This window comes from Orbicella franksi, chromosome 3 (assembly GCF_964199315.1).
Source record: "Orbicella franksi chromosome 3, jaOrbFran1.1, whole genome shotgun sequence".
Classification (NCBI taxonomy): domain Eukaryota; kingdom Metazoa; phylum Cnidaria; class Anthozoa; order Scleractinia; family Merulinidae; genus Orbicella; species Orbicella franksi.
Genome location: NC_138147.1, coordinates 15,195,834 through 15,222,114, shown reverse-complemented (window position 1 = coordinate 15,222,114; position 26,281 = coordinate 15,195,834). Strand labels below are relative to the sequence as shown.

Below are 26,281 nucleotides of genomic sequence, written 5' to 3'. Positions count from 1 at the left end.
TCGTGGATGTTAAGTTTAATTTAACACATTTGTCAGGGAACAGCTGTGCTGTGATATTTCGCTTTTGTACAGTTGTTCTATAGCATAACATTAGCATGTCCAAATAAACATGTTCAATTATTTGCTTTTCTTAGAAAGGAAAGAACAACATGTACCAATGAAAACAGCATTTTAAACGGCGAAGTAAAAATTTGATAACCATTTTTCCAAGCATCAGAAAGCAAGAAGTGGTTTTAACTATGAGAACATGTTTGCTTTTATTGTAAGTGCATTATGTTAATTGAATAGTGCGTTCATCGCAACTAGATGTCGAAAACGTATCACTTGACATTTCGAGAATTCAAATTTTGAAATGGGAATCTTCATAATTTCCATTTGAATCTGTGTCAGGTGTACGCGCGGTTGGGTGTCACTTTCAGGACCAAAAACGTAATTGCATCTCGTCGAGTTTTCAAAGCTTAGACAGGAATTTTATCTACGCCTTCAAAATCGGACATTTATGCCGTATAACTTGACACATCCTCGGCCAATAAGAGAGTGGGTCTTTAAAAAGCTTGTCGCTGTTAATTTCTTTGAGATAATATTGCTTCTTGTGTTAGCACCTGCATACTGAGTACACCAGAGACTTTAGTTTAACTTCATTCGGCTGAGCATCGAACTGCAAGGCTTGACAAGATTTGACTGTTTTTACGGTCCATATTTAAGATGAGACACTTGTGCGGCTTTTTAGACCTCATGTACTTGCTTATTCAACTGGCTTGCTCAGTTCCACTTTCGACGTGCTGTCGTCATCCTGGGTATCACCCTACAAACTTCACCTCCGCTAAACATCGCGATATTTACATGAACGGCACCCTTATTTTTGCCGGTTTGTTTCCGATACATTACGCACCGCAAAACAACAGCACGTCCAAGGAATGCCGCGGAAAATTAAACATTCGCGGATTCGAGGAAACCTTGGCCATGCTTTACGCTCTGGAGCAGATCAACAACGATTTGAAAATCCTTCCTGGAATCACCATTGGCGCAGACATCAAAGACACATGTAGCAGTGTTGACTTTGCGATTCGGAAATGCTTGAATTTCAGTTTTGTTAAGAAAAACATGGAGAGCCTTATGTGTGAAAGGACACGACCGAAACGAAGCTTAGAACACGATCCCATCACGGTAGCTATTGTTGGCTTGGGAACAAGCGATGTGGCCATGGCAGTAGCAAATTTCGCGGGATTGTTTTATGTTCCCGTTGTAAGTTACGCGTCCACAAGCAGATTGCTCAGTAATCGAATTCGTTTCAAATATTTCCTACGAACAGTTTCCTCCGATACTCTCATGGCCAGGGCAGTTATCGATTTTTTGCGCGCCTTAAAATGGAATTTCGTACACGTTTTGTATTCCGACACAGACTACGGTCGATCGGCGATTGAAACATTCGAGCACGTTCTTTCAGCCTCGGCGGGAACGAAAATTTGTGTGGCAGTGAAAAGGACTTTTACACAACACACGAATTCCCGAGAAATTGAAGGTTTCCTCTCCGATATGAGAGCGAAGCAAAACGCGAAAGCGAAAGCGGTGCTGCTTTTTACGACGATCGAGGACACGGAGCTCATCTTGAAGTATTTCGACGATCTCGGAATGAAGGATTATGTGTTTATTGCTACTGATCACTTTACCGGGCCCACAAACAGGTTCCACAGCTCCCGAGAAATGCTTCGACGGATTGTCGGTGTCACGCCGCACAAAGGTTCCGCTGAAGAGTTCGTTAAATATTTTGAACGCTTCAACGGAAGTGCTCGTGGCTGCCCATGGCTGGATGAATACCGCGGACACCATCATACGAAAAATCCCGGACAACTGTCGGCGTATGTCCCATACGTTATCGATGCAGTTTACGCCGCCGCTTACGGCTTGCACGACCTTCTGAACTGCACTCAAGGCAAAGGCTGCCAATTTTCACCAGATGAATTTTCAAATTTAAACAGGTAAGAAATGTAAGTGTATTTGAACTATGTTTCAGCAAATGCAGTCGTCGATGGAAAAACATAAGACGAGAATGGTAAACTTGCTACTAAAAAGCGTAATAAACAACTTTACTACTAGGTTTTCGGGCTTCACTACTTAGACCTGCTTAAGATTCCCTGATACAAGTTTCTTTTAGTGCGATCATACCACTGTGCAAAATGCTTAAAAAATTACTTTCACGGTTGTTTTACTTGGATATCAGATAAGCTTTTCATTTGTGAAATATGCGGTCAAACTCCGCCTTTTAGAAGCAATCAGGGCTATGCCAAGATATTTTCTTTCTAACGAAATTCATCCCACGCAAAATTACCTTTGTTTTTTCGAAAGTTAAAAAGTGCCATTTATTTTTGTAATACCCCACAATGTCATTCCCTAAATCTTTAGAATTGCAAATTTTTTGTTTTGGTTGATTTAATTTGTAAAAATGCATTAACAATATGGAACTGCTAATTTACAACTTTGAACTTGGGTTTATTTTTATAAACCTTATTTCATTATAATCCTTGGTAAGAAACTCCATTGCGAGTTACTGGCTTTCAAAAGGAGATCTTTTTTATCAAACTCAACCGAAAGAACTATTGAGCGTTATTCCATTAAAATGAATCTTTTTCTTAAGGAAAATATTACTTGTACCAAATTAGTAAGTTGGTACTTTTACCGATAAAACGTGAACAAAGAGACAATGTCACTTTTAATATACGGTGGTCAGTACAATATCGGGTATAAATTAAATCAACACACGACTTTTCGTTGCATTTGCCATCATCGTAAAGTTCGTGGCTATGATACAGTTCTTTATCAACGAAAAACATTTATAGGATATTTTCAGCGTTTTTACTTATTCACAGCTATTCAAAAAGCCTTTTGGACCGAAGTCAACAGGATTTGAACGGAAGCATATCATGTACGTGGCAAGCTGCCCTCATTTAAATTCAATACATGTCATTGAAAACGCGCTGGAACCAGTTCCAACTATTATTTAACTCAGACGAATTGAAATATAAATCTTTAGGTATTGATGTGTAGTTTTCCAGATCATAACAACTCGAAAGCACCGCATAAAAATAATATTCTACGATGGTTTTTAAAACCTGATGACACTGATTACATGACTGTTAACTAATGTACTGTTTTACAATGTGAAAAGACCTACTTTGCCATCAAAGTAAATAGAAATGTGTAAAAAACATTTTTGGTTGGATTTACTTGTCCTTGGGTACACAATAGCTCTTGAAGGACGTTTTCACGCCCATCTTATAATTGCCTACGCCATTAATTAGAAAAATGCTCACAGTATAATTACGGCTGATAAATATTGGAATATGGCTTTCTTCGCGAACATTTTAGTTTCATTTTAGTTTGGTATATGGAAAGAAACATCCCTAAAGTTTTCTAAGCTGAAATGCTTTCGAAAGTCGCAACAAAGTTGTCCTAGTCAAAGCCTTTTAAAAAAGGTATAATTCAGAGCTGTATCATGTTGAGTTTTGAGCTTTCTTTGCTGTATGTGCAGATTTTAGATTTCATAAACATATCGCTTATCGCCATGCGAGATATTTCCAATAATTGGAGAAATATAGTTTCTTTACAAACTTACAAAGTGAAAGCCTTAAAGTGCATTGTTGTACAACACGAGGCATAAAAATGAAGAAAAAAATAAAAACAAATGAATTGTTAACTGGCACCTTGACGATTTCATTGTTATAGTCATTTAAAAGACTGCCAATGTTTGTCTTCAGCTTTTATGCAGCTGTAACGATAGATAGAGACCAATGAATATTATCTCTTACCGCAGCTGGTTTATTTATTTCTGACTGATCAAAATAGCAGCTATGTTACTTTTCCTAGCCTCTTGCCCTTCAATCAAAAAAACTGAAAGCAATTAAGGATCTTGAATTCTGCAATGTAGCAGGTTAGACTTTTCTTTATTTCAATCTCAGTTTGATCAAGATGTTAATTCTTCATTTCAAAAACAGTACATTTGTTTTAAAATTAATCCTGAGAATTTGGTGATAGATCAAGATAATGTGTACTAGCTGATGATTTGCTTTACTGATTCATACCATTTGGCTGCATGGCAATATAAATCGTACCTGCTTATTAAGGAATACCATATAAGCTCTGCTCGTAACTTGAATGGCTCACTACAAAATCTTTCCAGTTTGCAACTTTAAAATGTTAAGGAGAAAAAAAGTCATGTTGAAGACCGTAAGTTGCGTAAACTGTCATAGGCCAATCTTGATATTTAAAACTGATGCTCACTTGGTTCCAAGGCAGAGGGAAATAAAGCAAAAGAAATCACGTGGAAGTTGAGAGTTAAATAATTAATTTTCATTGTTCTATATATTTACCTAAGCCTTGAGGCCAAATAATAATTTTAAGCTGTCGAAATTGGCCTCGTCAGGGCTAACAAGACGTTTTGGCAAATGCCCGTTGAATCAACTGACAAGCTTAGCCGACTTTTATTATTCAATCAGCTCAGAAATAGTACGAGTACTTCAAAATTTGTTTGGTCACTTTTTGACTTCAATAGCAAACGCCGCGTAACTTAACAACACACTTTCTGGAAAACCCGAAATCAACCAAAAGTTTCTTAAACGGGATGATTCCAACCGGAAACACGTTTTTGGCGATATTCGAGCGTAACTCCCGTCTTTAAAAACAAACAAGCAAGCAAGAACAGATATAAACAACAACAACAACAACAATAATAATAATAATAATAATAATAATGATGATGATGATGATGATGATGATGATGATAAAAAAACAAAGAAACAAACGAAGGCCGGGAAAAACAAGACATGACGACAAATCAACTTGTTAAATGTATTTCGTACCTTTTTAACTTAATCTTGGTCCTTCGTAGGGATGATGGATTTCTCAAAAGCATTCAAAGCGTGAAGTTCACAGGTGTATCACGTGATCCAGTTTCTTTTGATTCCAACGGAAACGGCCTGGGTGCTTATGACATCACGGTGGTCAATAAAGAGACTGAGCAATGGGAGCCAATCGGGAGCTGGATTTCCAACACGTCAAACGTGCTTGACCTGCCTGCAAATGTGTCATTCCTTGATTTAAATTTGGCGAAATTGCGAATGTTCTGGCAGAAAGTGTTCGACAGCTCTGTTGAGCCAACCTCGTTTTGCGGTCAGCAGTGTCCTCCCGGACATTTGATGCTATCAGATGAACGTCACCAGGTCTGGCTTTTATTTGCTTGTTTTTTAATTTAATTTAGCTTCTTCTATTGTTCTGTCCGGGATGGACTGGGTCAGATTTGGCCAATTAGTAATACATGTAGTAATTGGGCTGAGTGGAGAACAATTCAGGGAGACATTGCGCGAGTAATTTCAAAATTGGTTGAGCGCGAAGCGCGAGGCTGATTTAAAATTACGAGCACGATTACTCTCTGAAATGTACGACACGAGGTCCAATTACTAATTAATGGTATCTATAACAAATTTCGGAATTAAAAATGTCTTTTGAGAACTTCTTTAGAGCGAAAATGTCTGTGGCGCATTTCATTAGTTTTGAAAACTGTAGGAAACGCTGCAAAGGAAGCCATTAAAGCGCGCGTAATTGGTGTGCAAATCCCTTGGGTATCCAATTACAGCTATCCAATCACAAAAAGTTAAAATTGGATACCTGTAATTGGATACCCACGTGATCGCGCGCCGATTACGTGACAATTAGGCGTGCGGAGAACCAAGCACCATCGAGAATTTTGTTATAGATACGATTCACACTAAAATAACTAAAAATTATAAGCAATGAAAAAAGCTTGGCCCGCTTTGCAAATATAGTGGATAGGCAGTTTCTTGCATTCCCTTCCCCTCCCTTCTTCATCTCACTCTAAACTATACTGTCTTTGTCATTACTCCTTTTTCCTTTGTATTGGGTCGTTGTGGTGTTCTCACTGACTACTACGCCTGTGAAGTTGAGCTCAGCATAATTACTCTAAAATATAGTAAGAGAGATTAACGTGAAGCGTGTTATATATAAATGACATAACTTGTCTTCAGTTAGAATTTAAAGTGCACTTTAAATTCAGAAAACATCTTTGTTTTTTGGCGCAAGGGAGATTTTATCACAGAAGAAATATCTGTCCAGTTCAATTTTTCGCATGAGTGAGAAAAAACAAACGTTAACAGTAACGGAATCACAGATTAAGTTCGCACACACAAAAAAATGCAAGCGCCTGGAACGGGCTAACGGCAGTGTGCATGGAACTCGCAAATAGGTAATTCTCATGACGTTTTGTTTTTATCATACTCTACCCCTGCAGAGCTGCTGTTGGACATGCGTTCCATGCGGTACCAATGAAATTTCTTACAATCCAGTAAATGGCTCTTGCCGTCGCTGTCCAGCTCGTTATTGGACAAACGAGAACCACACCGCATGTTTACCCATAATACCCACCGCGGTCAAGCTTAGTGACCCGGCCGGCATATCGGTTGGCGTGGTTGCAATGCTAGGAGTTCTGGGTGTCTTTTCCATCGTGGTGGTTTACTGTCGTCATGGCAACACCCACATAGTGCGTGCGTCAAGCAAGGTGCTGAGCTACATCATGCTGTTCGGAATATTCCTTGGTTACTTGACGGCGGTTCTGATTTTGTTCGAGAGAACAGAGACTCTGTGCCAGATTGTGCTTTTTTCCTTTAGTATTGGTTTCTGTATCGTGGTGGGAACATTGTTGATCAAGACAAACCGGATACACCGGATATTCAGTAAAAGAGCTATGAGAAAAGGTACGTTATGTAACTTCACTTAAGTCTCCTCATGTTCAGTTTACTACCAATGAACTGATAAACAGTTAATCAGTTAAACAGAAATTAAAGTAGAAATTGAAAACATGATGACAAATTCCTCCATTTTACCTAAGGCCAACATTAGCTGCGTCTTGCGACCCTATATGGAAATGTTTAAAACTTTTTAAGTTTCCCTTTTATCCTCGTTTAAAGTTCTTGTACAAGTTTTTATTTAGTAGTCATATCTTACGCAGTGCTCCTGTTGATATTGGCCGATGGCTGATGGGGTCACCAGCTTAAATAAAGTTTGACTTAACTTGACTACCATTTGCAGGAACCCCGCCATGTTTAAGCGACAAATGGATGGTAGTCTTTATCAGCGGCTTCGTTGTCATAGAAACAGCTATCTGTACAATCATTGTATTCACTACCTCGGATGGAGGGCTCAAAGAAGTTGTGTACTCTGAAATGAGAAACGAAGCCTTCGTACAATGCAAACTTGCATCCTACGCCAACTACAACATGGCTCTGTGGTGGTGTTTTAACAGTGGTCTGGTGTTAGTTTGCACGTACCAAGCTTTTCTCACGAGAAAGGTGCCCGGCAACTACAATGAAGCTCGTTTCATAGCTTTCAACATGATGACAATCTCGACAGACGTGTTGATGTTCTTCTTGTCTTACTACGCGACGCAAACTTACTATAAAGATATTCTGGTAAGCTCTTTCTTGATCGTCGCCGTCACAGTGACCATCGCTTGTATGTTTGTACCTAAAGTCTACGTGATTGTGTTTCGCCCTCAGAAGAACGTCGATCGCAGCTCAACCGTGAATCTCGGGACGCTTGCTGACGATGAAGATGAACACAATGACAGGAAGATCAGTACAAGATCCAACACATCAGTGCTTAGTTCTCTCTCTACCACCAGCAGCAATCAGGTGGACGCGAAAGAAAACAGGGCTTACGATGACAAAAACACGGAGAAGAGAAACAGAAAAATATCCACTGTTAGTTTCGACCGTAATCCACAAGAAGATTGGAACCTAGACGGATGCCACGAGCGACCTCCAGTCACATCACGTGACTCTAATTTAAGCGTCCGTACTGTTCGATTTGAAGACGAAATCGATCTGGATTTTGTCCCTGATTCTACAACTTGTGATGACAAATTTCCAGAAGAGTTTGAATACCGACGGAGGGAATCGACTATCTGAACTTGTTGTTTTCTTTTAGGGCACAGCATTTGTTTGGCACAATGCGACTTATTAAGCGAGGAAGTCAGCTCTCCACCCGTCTATGCAAACTGTTTTTTTTATTTGTCGTGTCTAAGGCCCCGTCTTTGAACTTTTCTTCAAGATATAAAGTTATTATCAATAGTCCAATGCGAATCAGGAAAACGTTAACAGTATTTTTAAAGTAAGATGTTTCACCGCAAAATTTTCAAATTTTTTAAAAACTATTTGAACAATAAGATTCAATTATTCGAGGAAGTTTCATCCACAGTATTTAAACTGCATCGTTTTAATGCATTTTTCTTGTTATAATGTTACGCTTTTCTACAAAAAAGTTATATTTTTCCATTCATTGATGTATGACTACTTTGGACACCAGCCATTGAGCTGAATGGACCAGGCAATTAAGGAGTTAAATTCCTACAATAAAGACGAAGGAAAAATTATGCGTAGAGTTTGATTGCAGATGTTTAATTCAAAATTTTTTTTAGCGCACAACCAGCGTCAGTAGAGAATTATCAGGAGAATCCGAAAACCAACACAATTTTGAGGGCCCCACTGAAAACCGCTATGGCGAGCTGGGTTCCCTAGTGAAATATCCTCATCATCATCATCATCATCATCATCATCATCATCATCATTATTATTATTATTATTATTATTACTGAGCCAAGAAGTGGACCTGCATATAGCTACAGTGTATTTGTAAAGTAGAGTTTTTGCCATTTAAATGTGTAGAGTATTTTTTACTGTTCTTATTTAAATTTTTTCGACAAATGACAATAGGCAAATTTATAAGGGTTGTAAAGAATGAGTGTAATTTGTAATTCGTTTGTAAGTTAGTATTTCCCTGACATATATATTGTCCTAAGAATTTTTACAGTTGTAATTTTTTTTATAAGCCACTAATAAACATTATTATTATAATCAAAAAAATTATTATTATTATTATTATTATTATTATTATTATTATTATTTCGTTCATACCTAACAATGGCGAAGCGGCAAACCTACCTAACTTTCGTGATAATATAACTGAACTGCGCTACTGCCGCTGGAAAATTCCGGGCTCGAAAATAGTTCTCTTTATGTCTTCTCATGTAGCTTCGACCAATTCACACTTCCATTGAATCTCATCGATTGTGCCCTTTAGTTCTGGTTCAATTTGAGCCCGGGAACCGTAGAATAGATAAAGTAAACCCTTGGTTCATTTGAATTGCACATGGTACACAAGGTTTGGTTAAGTAATTATTTGGGATCTTCCCATCCACAATTATCAATTGTCACAATTGTCAAGAATTATAGAAAAATAAACGATTTTAAATGTGATTGTGTGAGGAATGTTTCTACAATAAGGTTGTAACAAGCCATGATTGTTGTCACTTTTTCCACCATTGCGGAGTTTTGAACAATCACAAACGTCCAGTTTGTGATCATCCAGTCGATTTATGATTTAAGAAAATCAACGAAGTAACGCTAAAGTAAGTTCGGTTTTAACTAATTAAAAGAATCCACGTCGAACACGTGATGATGATAAACAACTTGTATATACACGCCTGTATGGTTATTAATCAGTGCACCGTGAAATAAGCCGAGAGTGCGTAAATGTTTACATCATCAGCTTGACAACGATTGAGAGAAAACTCTTGTCGGCTCTCATGAAAATATTCATGAGAAGATACAAATATGATCAGGGTACATTAGTTTGTAAACCTTCATCAGATTTCAACAATATTCATTTTCTTTGCTGTGGGCATTTTATCAGTATTCCTTTGGATATATTATGATGTTTGCTAACAGGGCACAGACTCCGTATTCCATGCCATCCCTCTTGAAATAATCGGAAAATATTCTTTAAGATTAGCGAGGTTTTGAATACGCAAAATCGTTTCAATCTCTTGTATACTAATCCAAGCAAATTGAAGAGTAAAATTACGGATTCGAAGATCAAACAAAGTCGCGCTTAACCTGTCATCAAATGACAGTTTTTCCGCGTTAACAATTACTAAAAGCAAATATTTAATGTTCAGTGTTTGATTAAAACTAGGATTCCGTCTACTTTGACCAGCAGACGTAAATTTAATAGCATTCCTTTCTCGCTAGAACAATCATTTGAGGTCAAAGGCTTTTGTCGTTCAACAGTTTGAAGTGAACAACTGAATGGCGAAAAAAGGTGGAATTGGAGGTAAAAAGGATCGTCTTTTTATAAATAATGTGGTCGCAAACGGCAAAGAGGATTTTCAGCTTAACACGAAGCTTGCAAATCTCGAACTACAGAAACACAAAGAAATGGCTCGGTTGGAGACAGAGAAAAACAAACTTAGCTTGCCGAGCCTCAGGAAGAATGGAGGCATTTCTCTTACACCTCTATCTTCACCAACTATCTCTCCAACACGAAGCCCTCTGGTACAACGTCGAAAAAGCGACGTTTTGGTTACAGACGTGGTAGCAGCGAGACTTCAGTGTAAAAGCCAGATGATGGTCGATACCGATGTGCTTGGTTTACGAAGATCGAAGTCATCACAGAACATCAGGATAAACGTGGGTCTGACTCCTTCTCCAATGTGTCGAAGTCCTGGCGCCGCCAGTCCAAGACTTCTAAACAGGCGATCTACAATTGCTCAGACCTTCTTGTACGAAGAAGCTAATGCTCTAAGGCAAGCCAATACGGGAAGACGATTTTCGGCTGGAGTTGTGCCTTCCATTCGCGTCGAAGAAAGCGCAGAGTCTCTTAACGAAAAGGTGAAGAAATTCAATGAGAGTCTGAAAAGGTACAGCAAAAAAACTAACACAAACGCAGTCGAAGAGCTCGGCGATTCGCCACCCATCGACGAACCTACCGAAGAACCTTCCGACGAGTTATCGACTCCGCCGAGGCCTGTAGCACACAGGTGGAAGTCATTGCCTAGTATATTTCCCATACTTGGCAGCCAAGAGAGAACCTCGGAGGAAATGACATTTTATGAAGACGTGAAGAGATGTAGGTATTTAAGAATCCCTGAATCCCCGGCTTTGAGCATTGATCAAATCTTTGACAAAGATTCAAAGCAAACTGAAGAGCAAAAATAATCACACGTTTGCTAATAATGTACCTTACATTGCCTTGCGCCAGTTGTTGATGAGATCGAAAGACTGTGAACGATGAAAGGCGATTACACTTGCAGACTCACAAGAACAACATTTATCGTAATTTTAAAATAAGGGTTATGTGACGCCTCGATTCCAGTTTTCGCCAGTAGTATGATCAGGCATATGTCAGATCAAGTTGTTACATACAGGAGGTTTAAAATAATGGAAAAGTTCTAAATCATCAACCGTACAAGCGATCTCGACTACAATGATTTCACTGGCTGAGTACTGAACATAATTAGGACGCGATGTAATGGCTAGCCCAGGAGGTACGTTATAGCAGAACTGGTCCGTATAAAACCCTGATGTCCTTGTTTATCAAAACCATCAAAAGAGTACGACAATGTTGTTTCATTCTTTTGATTGCAACCATTTAAGATACTTTCCTCGGCAAAATCATTGCAGGTGTCGTTGTCTTGAACACCCCAAATGATTTCAAAATCCGCAATCATTAATTTAGAAAACTTTGTGCTAAACGACACCCTCTGTCACATTGGGTCCCCCCTCCCCGCGTACCCAAGCCATACAGTAAATTCTCATTGCTTCGCTGACTTCTTGCTTGTGGGAGCAAACTTTGAGGAAATGAGCGAAGTCAGTTTTGAGACGCGAGGGACTTCGTGAAACTAAGAGTGGAATGACCAAATAATTCGCCAATGGTTATCTCGTAAAATACATACCACAAGGACTTATGGACCGTTGAGGTGCTAAACTTAAGTGGCACTCAAATCCAAACAGGCCCACATTTCCGCAGCAGAGATTTACTACGAAGTAACTACAATCAAGGTCCGGGACACTTTGCACTTTTCCCAACATATGGTCTTTCTGTCCACCTCCCCTCCCCGCCCCCAACACAATGTTGATGTTGATTCATCCAAAGTAAATCCTCTATTCCAACATTGTTTTGGGGAAGGAGGGTTCGGCAAGTTATCAGTTGGCGTCATCAGTTGGCGTCATCAGTTGGCATTTTGTTAAATGTCCCAAGGACGTTTGGCCAGGATTGTAGGTGTATAGACGGATACTCCACGATGTTTGTAGGGTTGCTAGTCCCGGCATCGTGTTTACATGCAGGTAATGAATTTAATAAACCCTTAAGATGATTGAATAACTGGTTCTTATTTCCACATTTTCTCTCGACCGTTTTTATTGCCATTATTTCTGTTTCGTGTTTAGGCAATATTAATAGGGAGCTCAAGCAACGACGACGGCGACGCCGAGGACGACGCCTAGTAAAACATGAAATTATATTTTACCAGCACAATTAAATTCGCAACTGTCTAGATCTGTTCAGTAAGCCAATGGCTCTAAAAACGTGCTCAGGCTAAAAATGTAATGGCAGCGTTCAATTCCAAATAGAAATACGAAAAATTAGCCGTCGTCGTTCGCGTTCCGTCTATGGTTCCACAGACTATGTAGAACTTAGTCATTTCACGTTGTTGTTTTGCAGAGGACAGCAAAGAAATGTACAAAGACTTATAACCAACGTGCACAACCATCGTTCTGTTCGATAAATCTTTTGTTTGGTGACGTTCTCGTTGCCGTCGTCGTCGTGGTTGCCTTAAGGTAATTCCTTTGAAATAAAAGTGACAATAGATTTTTTTTCAAACTTTGTCCACTGAATATCTGTCATATGATAACTTCAATTTTGAAATAAAAAAAGGGGGTGCCCTTGCTCATTAAGGAGCAGTGAGGCATTGAAAATGCCCCATTTTGTCATTATTTAATGCTTATTATAAGAACGCATTCCCAGTAATTTTAAAATCTTTGTGAACCCAGACTCATAAGAACACGCATTAAACTATAGTCAATACATTGTGTCGGACACAAACATTTTAAGTTTGATTCAGACAGAAAGCTAAATCCCTGATTAAAAATTTGAACCAAATTTCTTGACGTGGTTACTAAACTGCAAAATAGAAAAGACCACAGTGTATCTGTTATTTTTCTTATTTATTCAATTTTCAGCAATGGAAATTAGGTCAGTCTTTTCTCACGCAAAGCTTATGATTAGTTGATTACAATGACTGGAAAAAATTGGGGTGCCCGTGCTCGTTGGTGAGCTACAGCCATTTTTCAACTGACTGAGCTCAATATCAAGGCAAATCCGTCATGTTTACAATATGCGCGTGCACGAGCGCGCTAATGACGCCATAAATTATGCGCAGTAAGGATGCACGAAGCAAATGTGAGGAATGACCTTAAAACCAAGTTCCCTATTGATTTCAATAGGCCTTTAAAATGATTGATTAAACTCTAAGACATATTGTGACGATAAGTTTTTCCTGCAACACTGTAAATTTCGGACTGAACGGACACTTGAACTGACAACTGGGGGAATCTAACTCTGGAGAGCACTGCTTGGCTGCGGGAACGGAAATTCGTCACGATTTCCTGGTACACGAGGATCTACTTCAATGGTCTTCACTACGGACGTCAAGGAAGAGACATAACTTGGTCCAACAGTAGTTTATTCTGCACTCTAACGTCGAGGGTGAAACTGACATACTCGGCGGAGTAGCCGCTGTAGAATCGTAACGATGTAGCCGATGTAATCGATGTAATCGATGTAATCGAAAATGCTTTACAAACGTACTTGCTTATATATCATCCTTTACACGACAAGTGTTTCCAATATGCTAATGTAACTTCAAGTATACAATACGAGCGGAAAGTACTTAATTAAGATAGCGAATTCTAATCAACACCACGAGGCTTCCAAAATTAAAAATAGAGTGCTAGGATTAAAATTACACAGGCTGAGATTAAGATAGACAAACTTAGGAAATTAAAAGTGAGATACTTAAATATGAATTTCTGAATTGGTGTTACCGACAGCAAGGAAAAATTATCCTATGAATTAGTGAAAAGTAGTTCAGCTGGCTAACCTCCGAGAAAACTAATAAAACTTCATTAGTGAAAAGTAGTTCAGCTGACTAGTTTCTGGGGGAACGGAAAGTAGATTGTAATAATAAAAGAAACTCAAATGACCCGATAACGAACTACTTGTCTTCTAAATGAAAGCTAGTGAAACAGCGTTGCACACGCTCAGGTATACAAAGAATCGACAAAGTACAATGAAGAACAAAACTTAAGATCTCTAGCTGTTAACTGAAAAGAGGCTACTGACGGTTTTTTCCTATAATTTTCCAAATAATAAAGAATTGTCAGTGGAACGGCGAATTTTCTCATAACATTCCTCCCACCTTTAAATCGAGACCTCCTGGTCGAGCAAGAAGTATAAAAGGAATTTAGAACTCAACTTGACTATCTGAACATGGTTTACAAGCGTTAAAATGGTCTCCAGAAAATTCCTAAAAATCTTTCTTGGTATTTTAATATTCCTCATCAAATTTCTTTCCATTAGCTTGTCTCTTTTGGAAAAACTGTCTACTTGTCTACTTCGACACTGAAATCTCTCCTATAATCTCATTTCTGTGAGGATATATCATTCTCATTAACCTGTTTGTCTATATGCGTCAATCATGCGTTACTTCTCCAATGTCATCAACACCTCTTCCTCTCTCAAAATTCCTGGTAAATGGTAAACTGGCTCTCTTGATTCTTTACATTTCGGTAGACATGAATCTCTTGTGGTAACCTAGAACTGTTTTCTTTGCTTGAAGACATGGCCTTTAAGGTTTTCTGAACATCAACGGTTTCAAAGAGCGATACGGCTGACTTCAACGTTTTAGCTCTCGATACGTTTCTTTCATTTTGGGCTTCACTCTGGTCAGATCTCTTGCGATTTGCTGGGCTAACTGGGGTACAAAGTTCGTGACCACCTTGAAGGATATCATTGGGGGTTTCCTGGATGAAGAACTTGGGCAGTTTCTGAATAACGGGCTTGTCGTTGTTTTCCGTGGGTGGCGTGCATGAAGCAGTCAGTAGGTATAGGACAATGAGCAGCAAAAGTAGCAGTGACTGGTGAGAAAACATCAATTTGCTCTTTTCATTGCGTTGAACAAATTTGGACTCTAAAATCTCTGGGAAAGGCGATAGATTTGCATAACTGGCCAGAGTGTTCTTTTCTTTCAAGTTATGCTGGGAAAGGAAGGTTCCCATCACTGGCACATTCTCTGTGCTGCCTTGTTCTCCAACGTGTCCTGTTCCTTTGAAGGAAAGAGTACCGTCTACCAGATCAATAAGGGCTCCGTTCTTCTGTAGAAAATCTCGACCGAGGATAGCATCGTAGGTCAGGTTCTGCATGACATGAAACTCACAGGTATATTCTCTTGCTTGCAACTGTAAAGGTATCGTAATCTTTCCTAAGACTGGGACTTTCTCTCCACTTACTGTCTGGACAGCCGATAAGGAACCTTCGCTCATATTAGGCGGGAATTGACCATAAATCTTCGTGAAAAACTGTTCGTTTATGGCTGATACGCACGCTCCAGTATCCACGAGTAACTGAACTGCTTGGCCTGCTATCTCACCTTCTGTAGTTAGATCACTGCACTTTAGCTTGAAATCCTTTTTACCAGACGAGAAATCGTTGCTTGGCTGAGCTGCTGACTTCGATTGACGGTGGTTTGTTGCGGGCAAAGATACTTGCTTTTGCGAGATTTGTGGTTGTCGCTTATTGGCTCTTGTCAGCTTCACTTCTTGTTGTGATTGTGTTGTACTTGCTGCTTTTTCCTGGCTGTTTGTCTTGTCTTGCTTTGGTAGCGCGGCTAACACATGAACTGACGAGTTTTCTTCTCTTTCAAATGTTAGGTTGCAAGTGCGTACTGGCTGACGGGAGGTTTGTTCAGCTGATCCTGAACTCCTTACTTTGTTGTCATGGTAATTTAGAACTCGCTGAGCATACTGAGCATCTAATGCGGACAAACGCGCCGAGGGATGAGTTGCCAGACGCTGATTTTCTTCCTGAGTGTAATTTGCATGGTACTCTTGGCTCCCTTCTTGGTTCTGGCACGGGCTTCCTGGCTGGTAATAATAGTAACAGTTATATTGGATATGGCCAGTGCGTCCACACCTATAGCACACCGTGCGGTTACGTCGGGCGAGGCGGTCCATGCGATTTACTCGTTGGTTCAGATTTTCTAAACCGTTTTCCATTCGGCGAATTTCTTTCAGCAATTCCGGCATCTCTCTATTGTTGGCTTCTGAAAACGCGGCGATGCTACCTGTATTTCCATCTCTGGCGTGACTGCCGTCAAATTTTCCTGATACTTTTACTCCAACTTTGAGTTTCTCCAACTTTGTTTGCAATTCTGGTGGTTGCTGATTGCTTGGGTTACCTGGGAAGCCTGACTTAGGTAGTTCACCCTTATAGATGTCTCGTGTAAACTGTTCATCGATCACTGTCATGCCTGCTCCGGTATCTACGAGTAACGTAATGTCTTGGCCATTTAGCTGGGCAGTGACTGTTAGGTCACGTGGCTTGGCTTGATTATTTGTAATGTTACACTGTTCATCGGTTAAACATGAAGTTTCACGTTTTGTCTGGGCAGGATCTGGCTTATGGTTAGGCAAGCTGCCATTGTTGACTTCAGTGGATTCTCTTCCGGCGGAAGTACTATGTTTTGGCTGAGAGGGATCTAGAACCGAGGGATTCCCGATGTTCCCGTCCGTGCACAGGTCAACAATAACATCTGTATCTGCTGTAATTCTGGTTTTGGTACGGCGTACAGCGTTAGGAAATGGGACATCATGGTTTTTCTGACTCTGTGGTAGGTTATTCCTTTGGTTTCCACTGAGTTTGTTCGGTTTCAGCGGACTAGTGACCAGGGGCTGACGTATTTCCGGTTCGGGCTTAGTTTCCAGGTTTCCAGGTAACTCGCGCTCGGGACGGGGAGCGGTTGTTACTTCACAAGTTGCTTTGTTTTCATTATTTGGCTCCATTGTTTGTTGATCACTTTCGGAGTTTGGTTTTGATACTTCAATAACCACAGTTGGCGACTGGTTTTCCTTTACTTGACCTTGCTGGATCACTTCTGGGACCAAGTGAGACGTATTTGGCAACTGCTGAGATAGTTCCTTGCCAATTTGCGATCCGACATCGCTCCAGTTTATTCTTGGAAACTCGCCTCCTTCTTCTGGAATTGTCTGGTGAATTGTATTTTGTTCTAATGGAGCGACGTAACTACCATCGTAATCTCCATCATCGAGCACGGCCATTCGCGGGCCACTTACATTGAACTGAGAAGGCAATTCACTCCGTCGTTGGGATTGATTGTAGCCTGAGCGGGAAGGATAATTTTCACTTGTTTGACGTCGCTGCTGGTGCGGCTGGAATCGGTCGTAGTTACTGGTTTCTCGTGAAGACCTCTGGTTACAGTTTTGTTGAATATGTCCAACTCTTCCACAAGTATAACAGATGGGTCGACCTTCTCGTGTTCGTTGTCTTGGCTGATCAACCTGATTTGGCGGATTTCGTCGAGCCAGCCCTTTAATCCGAGCATCCATCTGGCGAGAAAGTTCTTCTAACTTATCTTCCATTCGTCGAATTTCGCGCATGAATTCCGGATTTTCCCTCTTGTTGGGTTCTGCATACGCTGCCAGGCTCGCTGTTTTTGTTTCTGTGATTGGACCAGCTGGTTGTCTCGTAGCTTTATCGATCAATCCGTTAAGCCTTGACACTAAGGATTGTATCTGATCGTCCCCTGTCTTGGTATTCTGTCCGTTAATGAGGACATCGAGCTTAGTTAAAATCGCGTTGTCGTCCTTGACAACTTTCTGGCTTAGTAAGTTAGCAATAAGTTCGTGTTCAGTTGCGGCACCAGCGGCCGACGATTGAGGAGCTCGAGAAATGGATTCTGCAAATCGGGCGGCTTTCTCGGCTTCGGCAAATGTTTTCGGTTCCTTCATGTACACAAGCTGGCGGATTTCGGGACGCAAACCTTGCAAAAAATATGTCATCTTCTCCTTGTTTGTTAAGCCAAGGCGGCGGAATTTAGTACAGATATCCGTTAGGTAATGATCCAGAGTTTCACTAGGAGCTTGTCGCCTATTCAGCAGATATTCTCTCTGACCATAGCCGTGATCCTTGCTGGAGTAGTGTTCTATCATGATTCGCTTTACGTTCTCGAGCGTGTCCTTCTCGTCTGGGGTTAAATCGCTGTAGAAGTCCTTGGCTGGTCCGGCTAGATGTAGCACCAATTCTGTTAACGCACTCTCGCTGTCCAGGGGGATGCGTCTCCGTTTTAAACGGTTCTCGAAGACTTCGAACCATTCAACAACGTCATCTCCATCCAAACCACGGAAAGGTTGTATCCTGATAGTTTCTGGAACAACTATGGACGTCTGTTGTTGCTGTCCAATCCGTTGTAGAGCTTCGGTCAAAGTTTGAATTAACTGTGGATCCATAACTTCTTCTGGTTCTGGTTTATAGGGTGTACGGGATCCTTCGTCACTCTCCTCTTCTTCGCTGTCTTCCTTGCTACTACTTGTAGATGGATGTTCAAAACCTTCGCTTTCGATTTCGTCGCTGGAACAAGATCCTCGGCGAGTATTTTTTTTTGTTTTGTTTTGATTTTTTATAATTTATGCTATCTCCTACTTGACTGTGACTAGTCAACTGTGAATTAATTAACGGGTTTGAGTTGTATGCGAAACTCAAGTTCTGTTCTGGATCTGGCTCTCCGTTTTCGGGTTCGCTGATTTCTTCGACTTCTAAAGCAATCTGAGGGCCAATCTGTAACTGCCTGGAGTCAATTGGAGTGAAGTCTTCTAAGGAACTGCTATCGCTTGTTACACGCGGTCCACAGGGAGTGGCTTGTTTTGATGAACTCGGTTGAACAATGGACGACTCTTGGCGTTGATCTATACTGATATTTATGGCTTCTCTGTTCGTACTATCGGCCTGACTTGGACTGGAAAATGCGGTGGACAAACGTGGGCCGTCGCTGGGTTTACTTGGCTGGATTTCTTCGTTTAAATCTAACGCGTGCGTCGACGACTCGTGGATGACACTTCGATAATATGGTAATTCACACAACAATGTACAATTTTCTTCTTCTGACAACGAAGCTTGTACTTCTTTATTTACTTTAGGCGTACTGGCTTTAACTACGGGAACGGCTGATTTCCTACTTCGTAAATTATACGGCGAAAGTTTCTTCCTAAAAACTTTCTTCACGGACTTCATATATGAGGACAAAGAATTGATTTTGTACTCACGTTACTTGAGCGGCTTTTATCCTTTGTTCGCACTCAAGGGATTACAACAACTAGCGTCTTTGGTGAACTTGAATCTGCTCTGGCGCCTTGATAACGTCCTTGGAAGATCCACAAAGTACCCGGATTCTCCACCACTGTGACGATAAGTTTTTCCTGCAACACTGTAAATTTCGGACTGAACGGACACTTGAACTGACAACTGGGGGAATCTAACTCTGGAGAGCACTGCTTGGCTGCGGGAACGGAAATTCGTCACGATTTCCTGGTACACGAGGATCTACTTCAATGGTCTTCACTACGGACGTCAAGGAAGAGACATAACTTGGTCCAACAGTAGTTTATTCTGCACTCTAACGTCGAGGGTGAAACTGACATACTCGGCGGAGTAGCCGCTGTAGAATCGTAACGATGTAGCCGATGTAATCGATGTAATCGATGTAATCGAAAATGCTTTACAAACGTACTTGCTTATATATCATCCTTTACACGACAAGTGTTTCCAATATGCTAATGTAACTTCAAGTATACAATACGAGCGGAAAGTACTTAATTAAGATAGCGAATTCTAATCAACACCACGAGGCTTCCAAAATTAAAAATAGAGTGCTAGGATTAAAATTACACAGGCTGAGATTAAGATAGACAAACTTAGGAAATTAAAAGTGAGATACTTAAATATGAATTTCTGAATTGGTGTTACCGACAGCAAGGAAAAATTATCCTATGAATTAGTGAAAAGTAGTTCAGCTGGCTAACCTCCGAGAAAACTAATAAAACTTCATTAGTGAAAAGTAGTTCAGCTGACTAGTTTCTGGGGGAACGGAAAGTAGATTGTAATAATAAAAGAAACTCAAATGACCCGATAACGAACTACTTGTCTTCTAAATGAAAGCTAGTGAAACAGCGTTGCACACGCTCAGGTATACAAAGAATCGACAAAGTACAATGAAGAACAAAACTTAAGATCTCTAGCTGTTAACTGAAAAGAGGCTACTGACGGTTTTTTCCTATAATTTTCCAAATAATAAAGAATTGTCAGTGGAACGGCGAATTTTCTCATAACATTCCTCCCACCTTTAAATCGAGACCTCCTGGTCGAGCAAGAAGTATAAAAGGAATTTAGAACTCAACTTGACTATCTGAACATGGTTTACAAGCGTTAAAATGGTCTCCAGAAAATTCCTAAAAATCTTTCTTGGTATTTTAATATTCCTCATCAAATTTCTTTCCATTAGCTTGTCTCTTTTGGAAAAACTGTCTACTTGTCTACTTCGACACTGAAATCTCTCCTATAATCTCATTTCTGTGAGGATATATCATTCTCATTAACCTGTTTGTCTATATGCGTCAATCATGCGTTACTTCTCCAATGTCATCAACACCTCTTCCTCTCTCAAAATTCCTGGTAAATGGTAAACTGGCTCTCTTGATTCTTTACATTTCGGTAGACATGAATCTCTTGTGGTAACCTAGAACTGTTTTCTTTGCTTGAAGACATGGCCTTTAAGGTTTTCTGAACATCAACGGTTTCAAAGAGCGATACGGCTGACTTCAACGTTTTAGCTCTCGATACGTTTCTTTCATTTTGGGCTTCACTCTGGTCAGATCTCTTGCGATTTGCTGGGCTAACTGGGGTACAAAGTTCGTGACCACCTTGAAGGATATCATTGGGGGTTTCCTGGATGAAGAACTTGGGCAGTTTCTGAATAACGGGCTTGTCGTTGTTTTCCGTGGGTGGCGTGCATGAAGCAGTCAGTAGGTATAGGACAATGAGCAGCAAAAGTAGCAGTGACTGGTGAGAAAACATCAATTTGCTCTTTTCATTGCGTTGAACAAATTTGGACTCTAAAATCTCTGGGAAAGGCGATAGATTTGCATAACTGGCCAGAGTGTTCTTTTCTTTCAAGTTATGCTGGGAAAGGAAGGTTCCCATCACTGGCACATTCTCTGTGCTGCCTTGTTCTCCAACGTGTCCTGTTCCTTTGAAGGAAAGAGTACCGTCTACCAGATCAATAAGGGCTCCGTTCTTCTGTAGAAAATCTCGACCGAGGATAGCATCGTAGGTCAGGTTCTGCATGACATGAAACTCACAGGTATATTCTCTTGCTTGCAACTGTAAAGGTATCGTAATCTTTCCTAAGACTGGGACTTTCTCTCCACTTACTGTCTGGACAGCCGATAAGGAACCTTCGCTCATATTAGGCGGGAATTGACCATAAATCTTCGTGAAAAACTGTTCGTTTATGGCTGATACGCACGCTCCAGTATCCACGAGTAACTGAACTGCTTGGCCTGCTATCTCACCTTCTGTAGTTAGATCACTGCACTTTAGCTTGAAATCCTTTTTACCAGACGAGAAATCGTTGCTTGGCTGAGCTGCTGACTTCGATTGACGGTGGTTTGTTGCGGGCAAAGATACTTGCTTTTGCGAGATTTGTGGTTGTCGCTTATTGGCTCTTGTCAGCTTCACTTCTTGTTGTGATTGTGTTGTACTTGCTGCTTTTTCCTGGCTGTTTGTCTTGTCTTGCTTTGGTAGCGCGGCTAACACATGAACTGACGAGTTTTCTTCTCTTTCAAATGTTAGGTTGCAAGTGCGTACTGGCTGACGGGAGGTTTGTTCAGCTGATCCTGAACTCCTTACTTTGTTGTCATGGTAATTTAGAACTCGCTGAGCATACTGAGCATCTAATGCGGACAAACGCGCCGAGGGATGAGTTGCCAGACGCTGATTTTCTTCCTGAGTGTAATTTGCATGGTACTCTTGGCTCCCTTCTTGGTTCTGGCACGGGCTTCCTGGCTGGTAATAATAGTAACAGTTATATTGGATATGGCCAGTGCGTCCACACCTATAGCACACCGTGCGGTTACGTCGGGCGAGGCGGTCCATGCGATTTACTCGTTGGTTCAGATTTTCTAAACCGTTTTCCATTCGGCGAATTTCTTTCAGCAATTCCGGCATCTCTCTATTGTTGGCTTCTGAAAACGCGGCGATGCTACCTGTATTTCCATCTCTGGCGTGACTGCCGTCAAATTTTCCTGATACTTTTACTCCAACTTTGAGTTTCTCCAACTTTGTTTGCAATTCTGGTGGTTGCTGATTGCTTGGGTTACCTGGGAAGCCTGACTTAGGTAGTTCACCCTTATAGATGTCTCGTGTAAACTGTTCATCGATCACTGTCATGCCTGCTCCGGTATCTACGAGTAACGTAATGTCTTGGCCATTTAGCTGGGCAGTGACTGTTAGGTCACGTGGCTTGGCTTGATTATTTGTAATGTTACACTGTTCATCGGTTAAACATGAAGTTTCACGTTTTGTCTGGGCAGGATCTGGCTTATGGTTAGGCAAGCTGCCATTGTTGACTTCAGTGGATTCTCTTCCGGCGGAAGTACTATGTTTTGGCTGAGAGGGATCTAGAACCGAGGGATTCCCGATGTTCCCGTCCGTGCACAGGTCAACAATAACATCTGTATCTGCTGTAATTCTGGTTTTGGTACGGCGTACAGCGTTAGGAAATGGGACATCATGGTTTTTCTGACTCTGTGGTAGGTTATTCCTTTGGTTTCCACTGAGTTTGTTCGGTTTCAGCGGACTAGTGACCAGGGGCTGACGTATTTCCGGTTCGGGCTTAGTTTCCAGGTTTCCAGGTAACTCGCGCTCGGGACGGGGAGCGGTTGTTACTTCACAAGTTGCTTTGTTTTCATTATTTGGCTCCATTGTTTGTTGATCACTTTCGGAGTTTGGTTTTGATACTTCAATAACCACAGTTGGCGACTGGTTTTCCTTTACTTGACCTTGCTGGATCACTTCTGGGACCAAGTGAGACGTATTTGGCAACTGCTGAGATAGTTCCTTGCCAATTTGCGATCCGACATCGCTCCAGTTTATTCTTGGAAACTCGCCTCCTTCTTCTGGAATTGTCTGGTGAATTGTATTTTGTTCTAATGGAGCGACGTAACTACCATCGTAATCTCCATCATCGAGCACGGCCATTCGCGGGCCACTTACATTGAACTGAGAAGGCAATTCACTCCGTCGTTGGGATTGATTGTAGCCTGAGCGGGAAGGATAATTTTCACTTGTTTGACGTCGCTGCTGGTGCGGCTGGAATCGGTCGTAGTTACTGGTTTCTCGTGAAGACCTCTGGTTACAGTTTTGTTGAATATGTCCAACTCTTCCACAAGTATAACAGATGGGTCGACCTTCTCGTGTTCGTTGTCTTGGCTGATCAACCTGATTTGGCGGATTTCGTCGAGCCAGCCCTTTAATCCGAGCATCCATCTGGCGAGAAAGTTCTTCTAACTTATCTTCCATTCGTCGAATTTCGCGCATGAATTCCGGATTTTCCCTCTTGTTGGGTTCTGCATACGCTGCCAGGCTCGCTGTTTTTGTTTCTGTGATTGGACCAGCTGGTTGTCTCGTAGCTTTATCGATCAATCCGTTAAGCCTTGACACTAAGGATTGTATCTGATCGTCCCCTGTCTTGGTATTCTGTCCGTTAATGAGGACATCGAGCTTAGTTAAAATCGCGTTGTCGTCCTTGACAACTTTCTGGCTTAGTAAGTTAGCAATAAGTTCGTGTTCAGTTGCGGCACCAGCGGCCGACGATTGAGGAGCTCGAGAAATGGATTCTGCAAATCGGGCGGCTTTCTCGGCTTCGGCAAATGTTTTCGGTTCCTTCATGTACACAAGCTGGCGGATTTCGGGACGCAAACCTTGCAAAAAATATGTCATCTTCTCCTTGTTTGTTAAGCCAAGGCGGCGGAATTTAGTACAGATATCCGTTAGGTAATGATCCAGAGTTTCACTAGGAGCTTGTCGCCTATTCAGCAGATATTCTCTCTGACCATAGCCGTGATCCTTGCTGGAGTAGTGTTCTATCATGATTCGCTTTACGTTCTCGAGCGTGTCCTTCTCGTCTGGGGTTAAATCGCTGTAGAAGTCCTTGGCTGGTCCGGCTAGATGTAGCACCAATTCTGTTAACGCACTCTCGCTGTCCAGGGGGATGCGTCTCCGTTTTAAACGGTTCTCGAAGACTTCGAACCATTCAACAACGTCATCTCCATCCAAACCACGGAAAGGTTGTATCCTGATAGTTTCTGGAACAACTATGGACGTCTGTTGTTGCTGTCCAATCCGTTGTAGAGCTTCGGTCAAAGTTTGAATTAACTGTGGATCCATAACTTCTTCTGGTTCTGGTTTATAGGGTGTACGGGATCCTTCGTCACTCTCCTCTTCTTCGCTGTCTTCCTTGCTACTACTTGTAGATGGATGTTCAAAACCTTCGCTTTCGATTTCGTCGCTGGAACAAGATCCTCGGCGAGTATTTTTTTTTGTTTTGTTTTGATTTTTTATAATTTATGCTATCTCCTACTTGACTGTGACTAGTCAACTGTGAATTAATTAACGGGTTTGAGTTGTATGCGAAACTCAAGTTCTGTTCTGGATCTGGCTCTCCGTTTTCGGGTTCGCTGATTTCTTCGACTTCTAAAGCAATCTGAGGGCCAATCTGTAACTGCCTGGAGTCAATTGGAGTGAAGTCTTCTAAGGAACTGCTATCGCTTGTTACACGCGGTCCACAGGGAGTGGCTTGTTTTGATGAACTCGGTTGAACAATGGACGACTCTTGGCGTTGATCTATACTGATATTTATGGCTTCTCTGTTCGTACTATCGGCCTGACTTGGACTGGAAAATGCGGTGGACAAACGTGGGCCGTCGCTGGGTTTACTTGGCTGGATTTCTTCGTTTAAATCTAACGCGTGCGTCGACGACTCGTGGATGACACTTCGATAATATGGTAATTCACACAACAATGTACAATTTTCTTCTTCTGACAACGAAGCTTGTACTTCTTTATTTACTTTAGGCGTACTGGCTTTAACTACGGGAACGGCTGATTTCCTACTTCGTAAATTATACGGCGAAAGTTTCTTCCTAAAAACTTTCTTCACGGACTTCATATATGAGGACAAAGAATTGATTTTGTACTCACGTTACTTGAGCGGCTTTTATCCTTTGTTCGCACTCAAGGGATTACAACAACTAGCGTCTTTGGTGAACTTGAATCTGCTCTGGCGCCTTGATAACGTCCTTGGAAGATCCACAAAGTACCCGGATTCTCCACCACTGTGACGATAAGTTTTTCCTGCAACACTGTAAATTTCGGACTGAACGGACACTTGAACTGACAACTGGGGGAATCTAACTCTGGAGAGCACTGCTTGGCTGCGGGAACGGAAATTCGTCACGATTTCCTGGTACACGAGGATCTACTTCAATGGTCTTCACTACGGACGTCAAGGAAGAGACATAACTTGGTCCAACAGTAGTTTATTCTGCACTCTAACGTCGAGGGTGAAACTGACATACTCGGCGGAGTAGCCGCTGTAGAATCGTAACGATGTAGCCGATGTAATCGATGTAATCGATGTAATCGAAAATGCTTTACAAACGTACTTGCTTATATATCATCCTTTACACGACAAGTGTTTCCAATATGCTAATGTAACTTCAAGTATACAATACGAGCGGAAAGTACTTAATTAAGATAGCGAATTCTAATCAACACCACGAGGCTTCCAAAATTAAAAATAGAGTGCTAGGATTAAAATTACACAGGCTGAGATTAAGATAGACAAACTTAGGAAATTAAAAGTGAGATACTTAAATATGAATTTCTGAATTGGTGTTACCGACAGCAAGGAAAAATTATCCTATGAATTAGTGAAAAGTAGTTCAGCTGGCTAACCTCCGAGAAAACTAATAAAACTTCATTAGTGAAAAGTAGTTCAGCTGACTAGTTTCTGGGGGAACGGAAAGTAGATTGTAATAATAAAAGAAACTCAAATGACCCGATAACGAACTACTTGTCTTCTAAATGAAAGCTAGTGAAACAGCGTTGCACACGCTCAGGTATACAAAGAATCGACAAAGTACAATGAAGAACAAAACTTAAGATCTCTAGCTGTTAACTGAAAAGAGGCTACTGACGGTTTTTTCCTATAATTTTCCAAATAATAAAGAATTGTCAGTGGAACGGC

The 26,281-nt window shown here is 41.1% G+C and overlaps 1 protein-coding gene across 1 annotated transcript; it reads left to right on the top strand.

The window, feature by feature from the left end:
• Nucleotides 1–397: 397 nt before the first annotated feature.
• On the top strand, nt 398–9,429 carry LOC145481447 (metabotropic glutamate receptor 4-like). Its single transcript, XM_081459940.1, has 4 exons — nt 398–1,979; nt 4,886–5,216; nt 6,302–6,764; nt 7,099–9,429. Exons 1-4 carry the CDS (start codon nt 706–708, stop codon nt 7,974–7,976), a joined length of 2,946 nt encoding a protein of 981 aa, XP_081316066.1. The 5' UTR covers nt 398–705; the 3' UTR covers nt 7,977–9,429.
• The last annotated feature ends 16,852 nt before the right edge of the window (nt 9,430–26,281 follow it).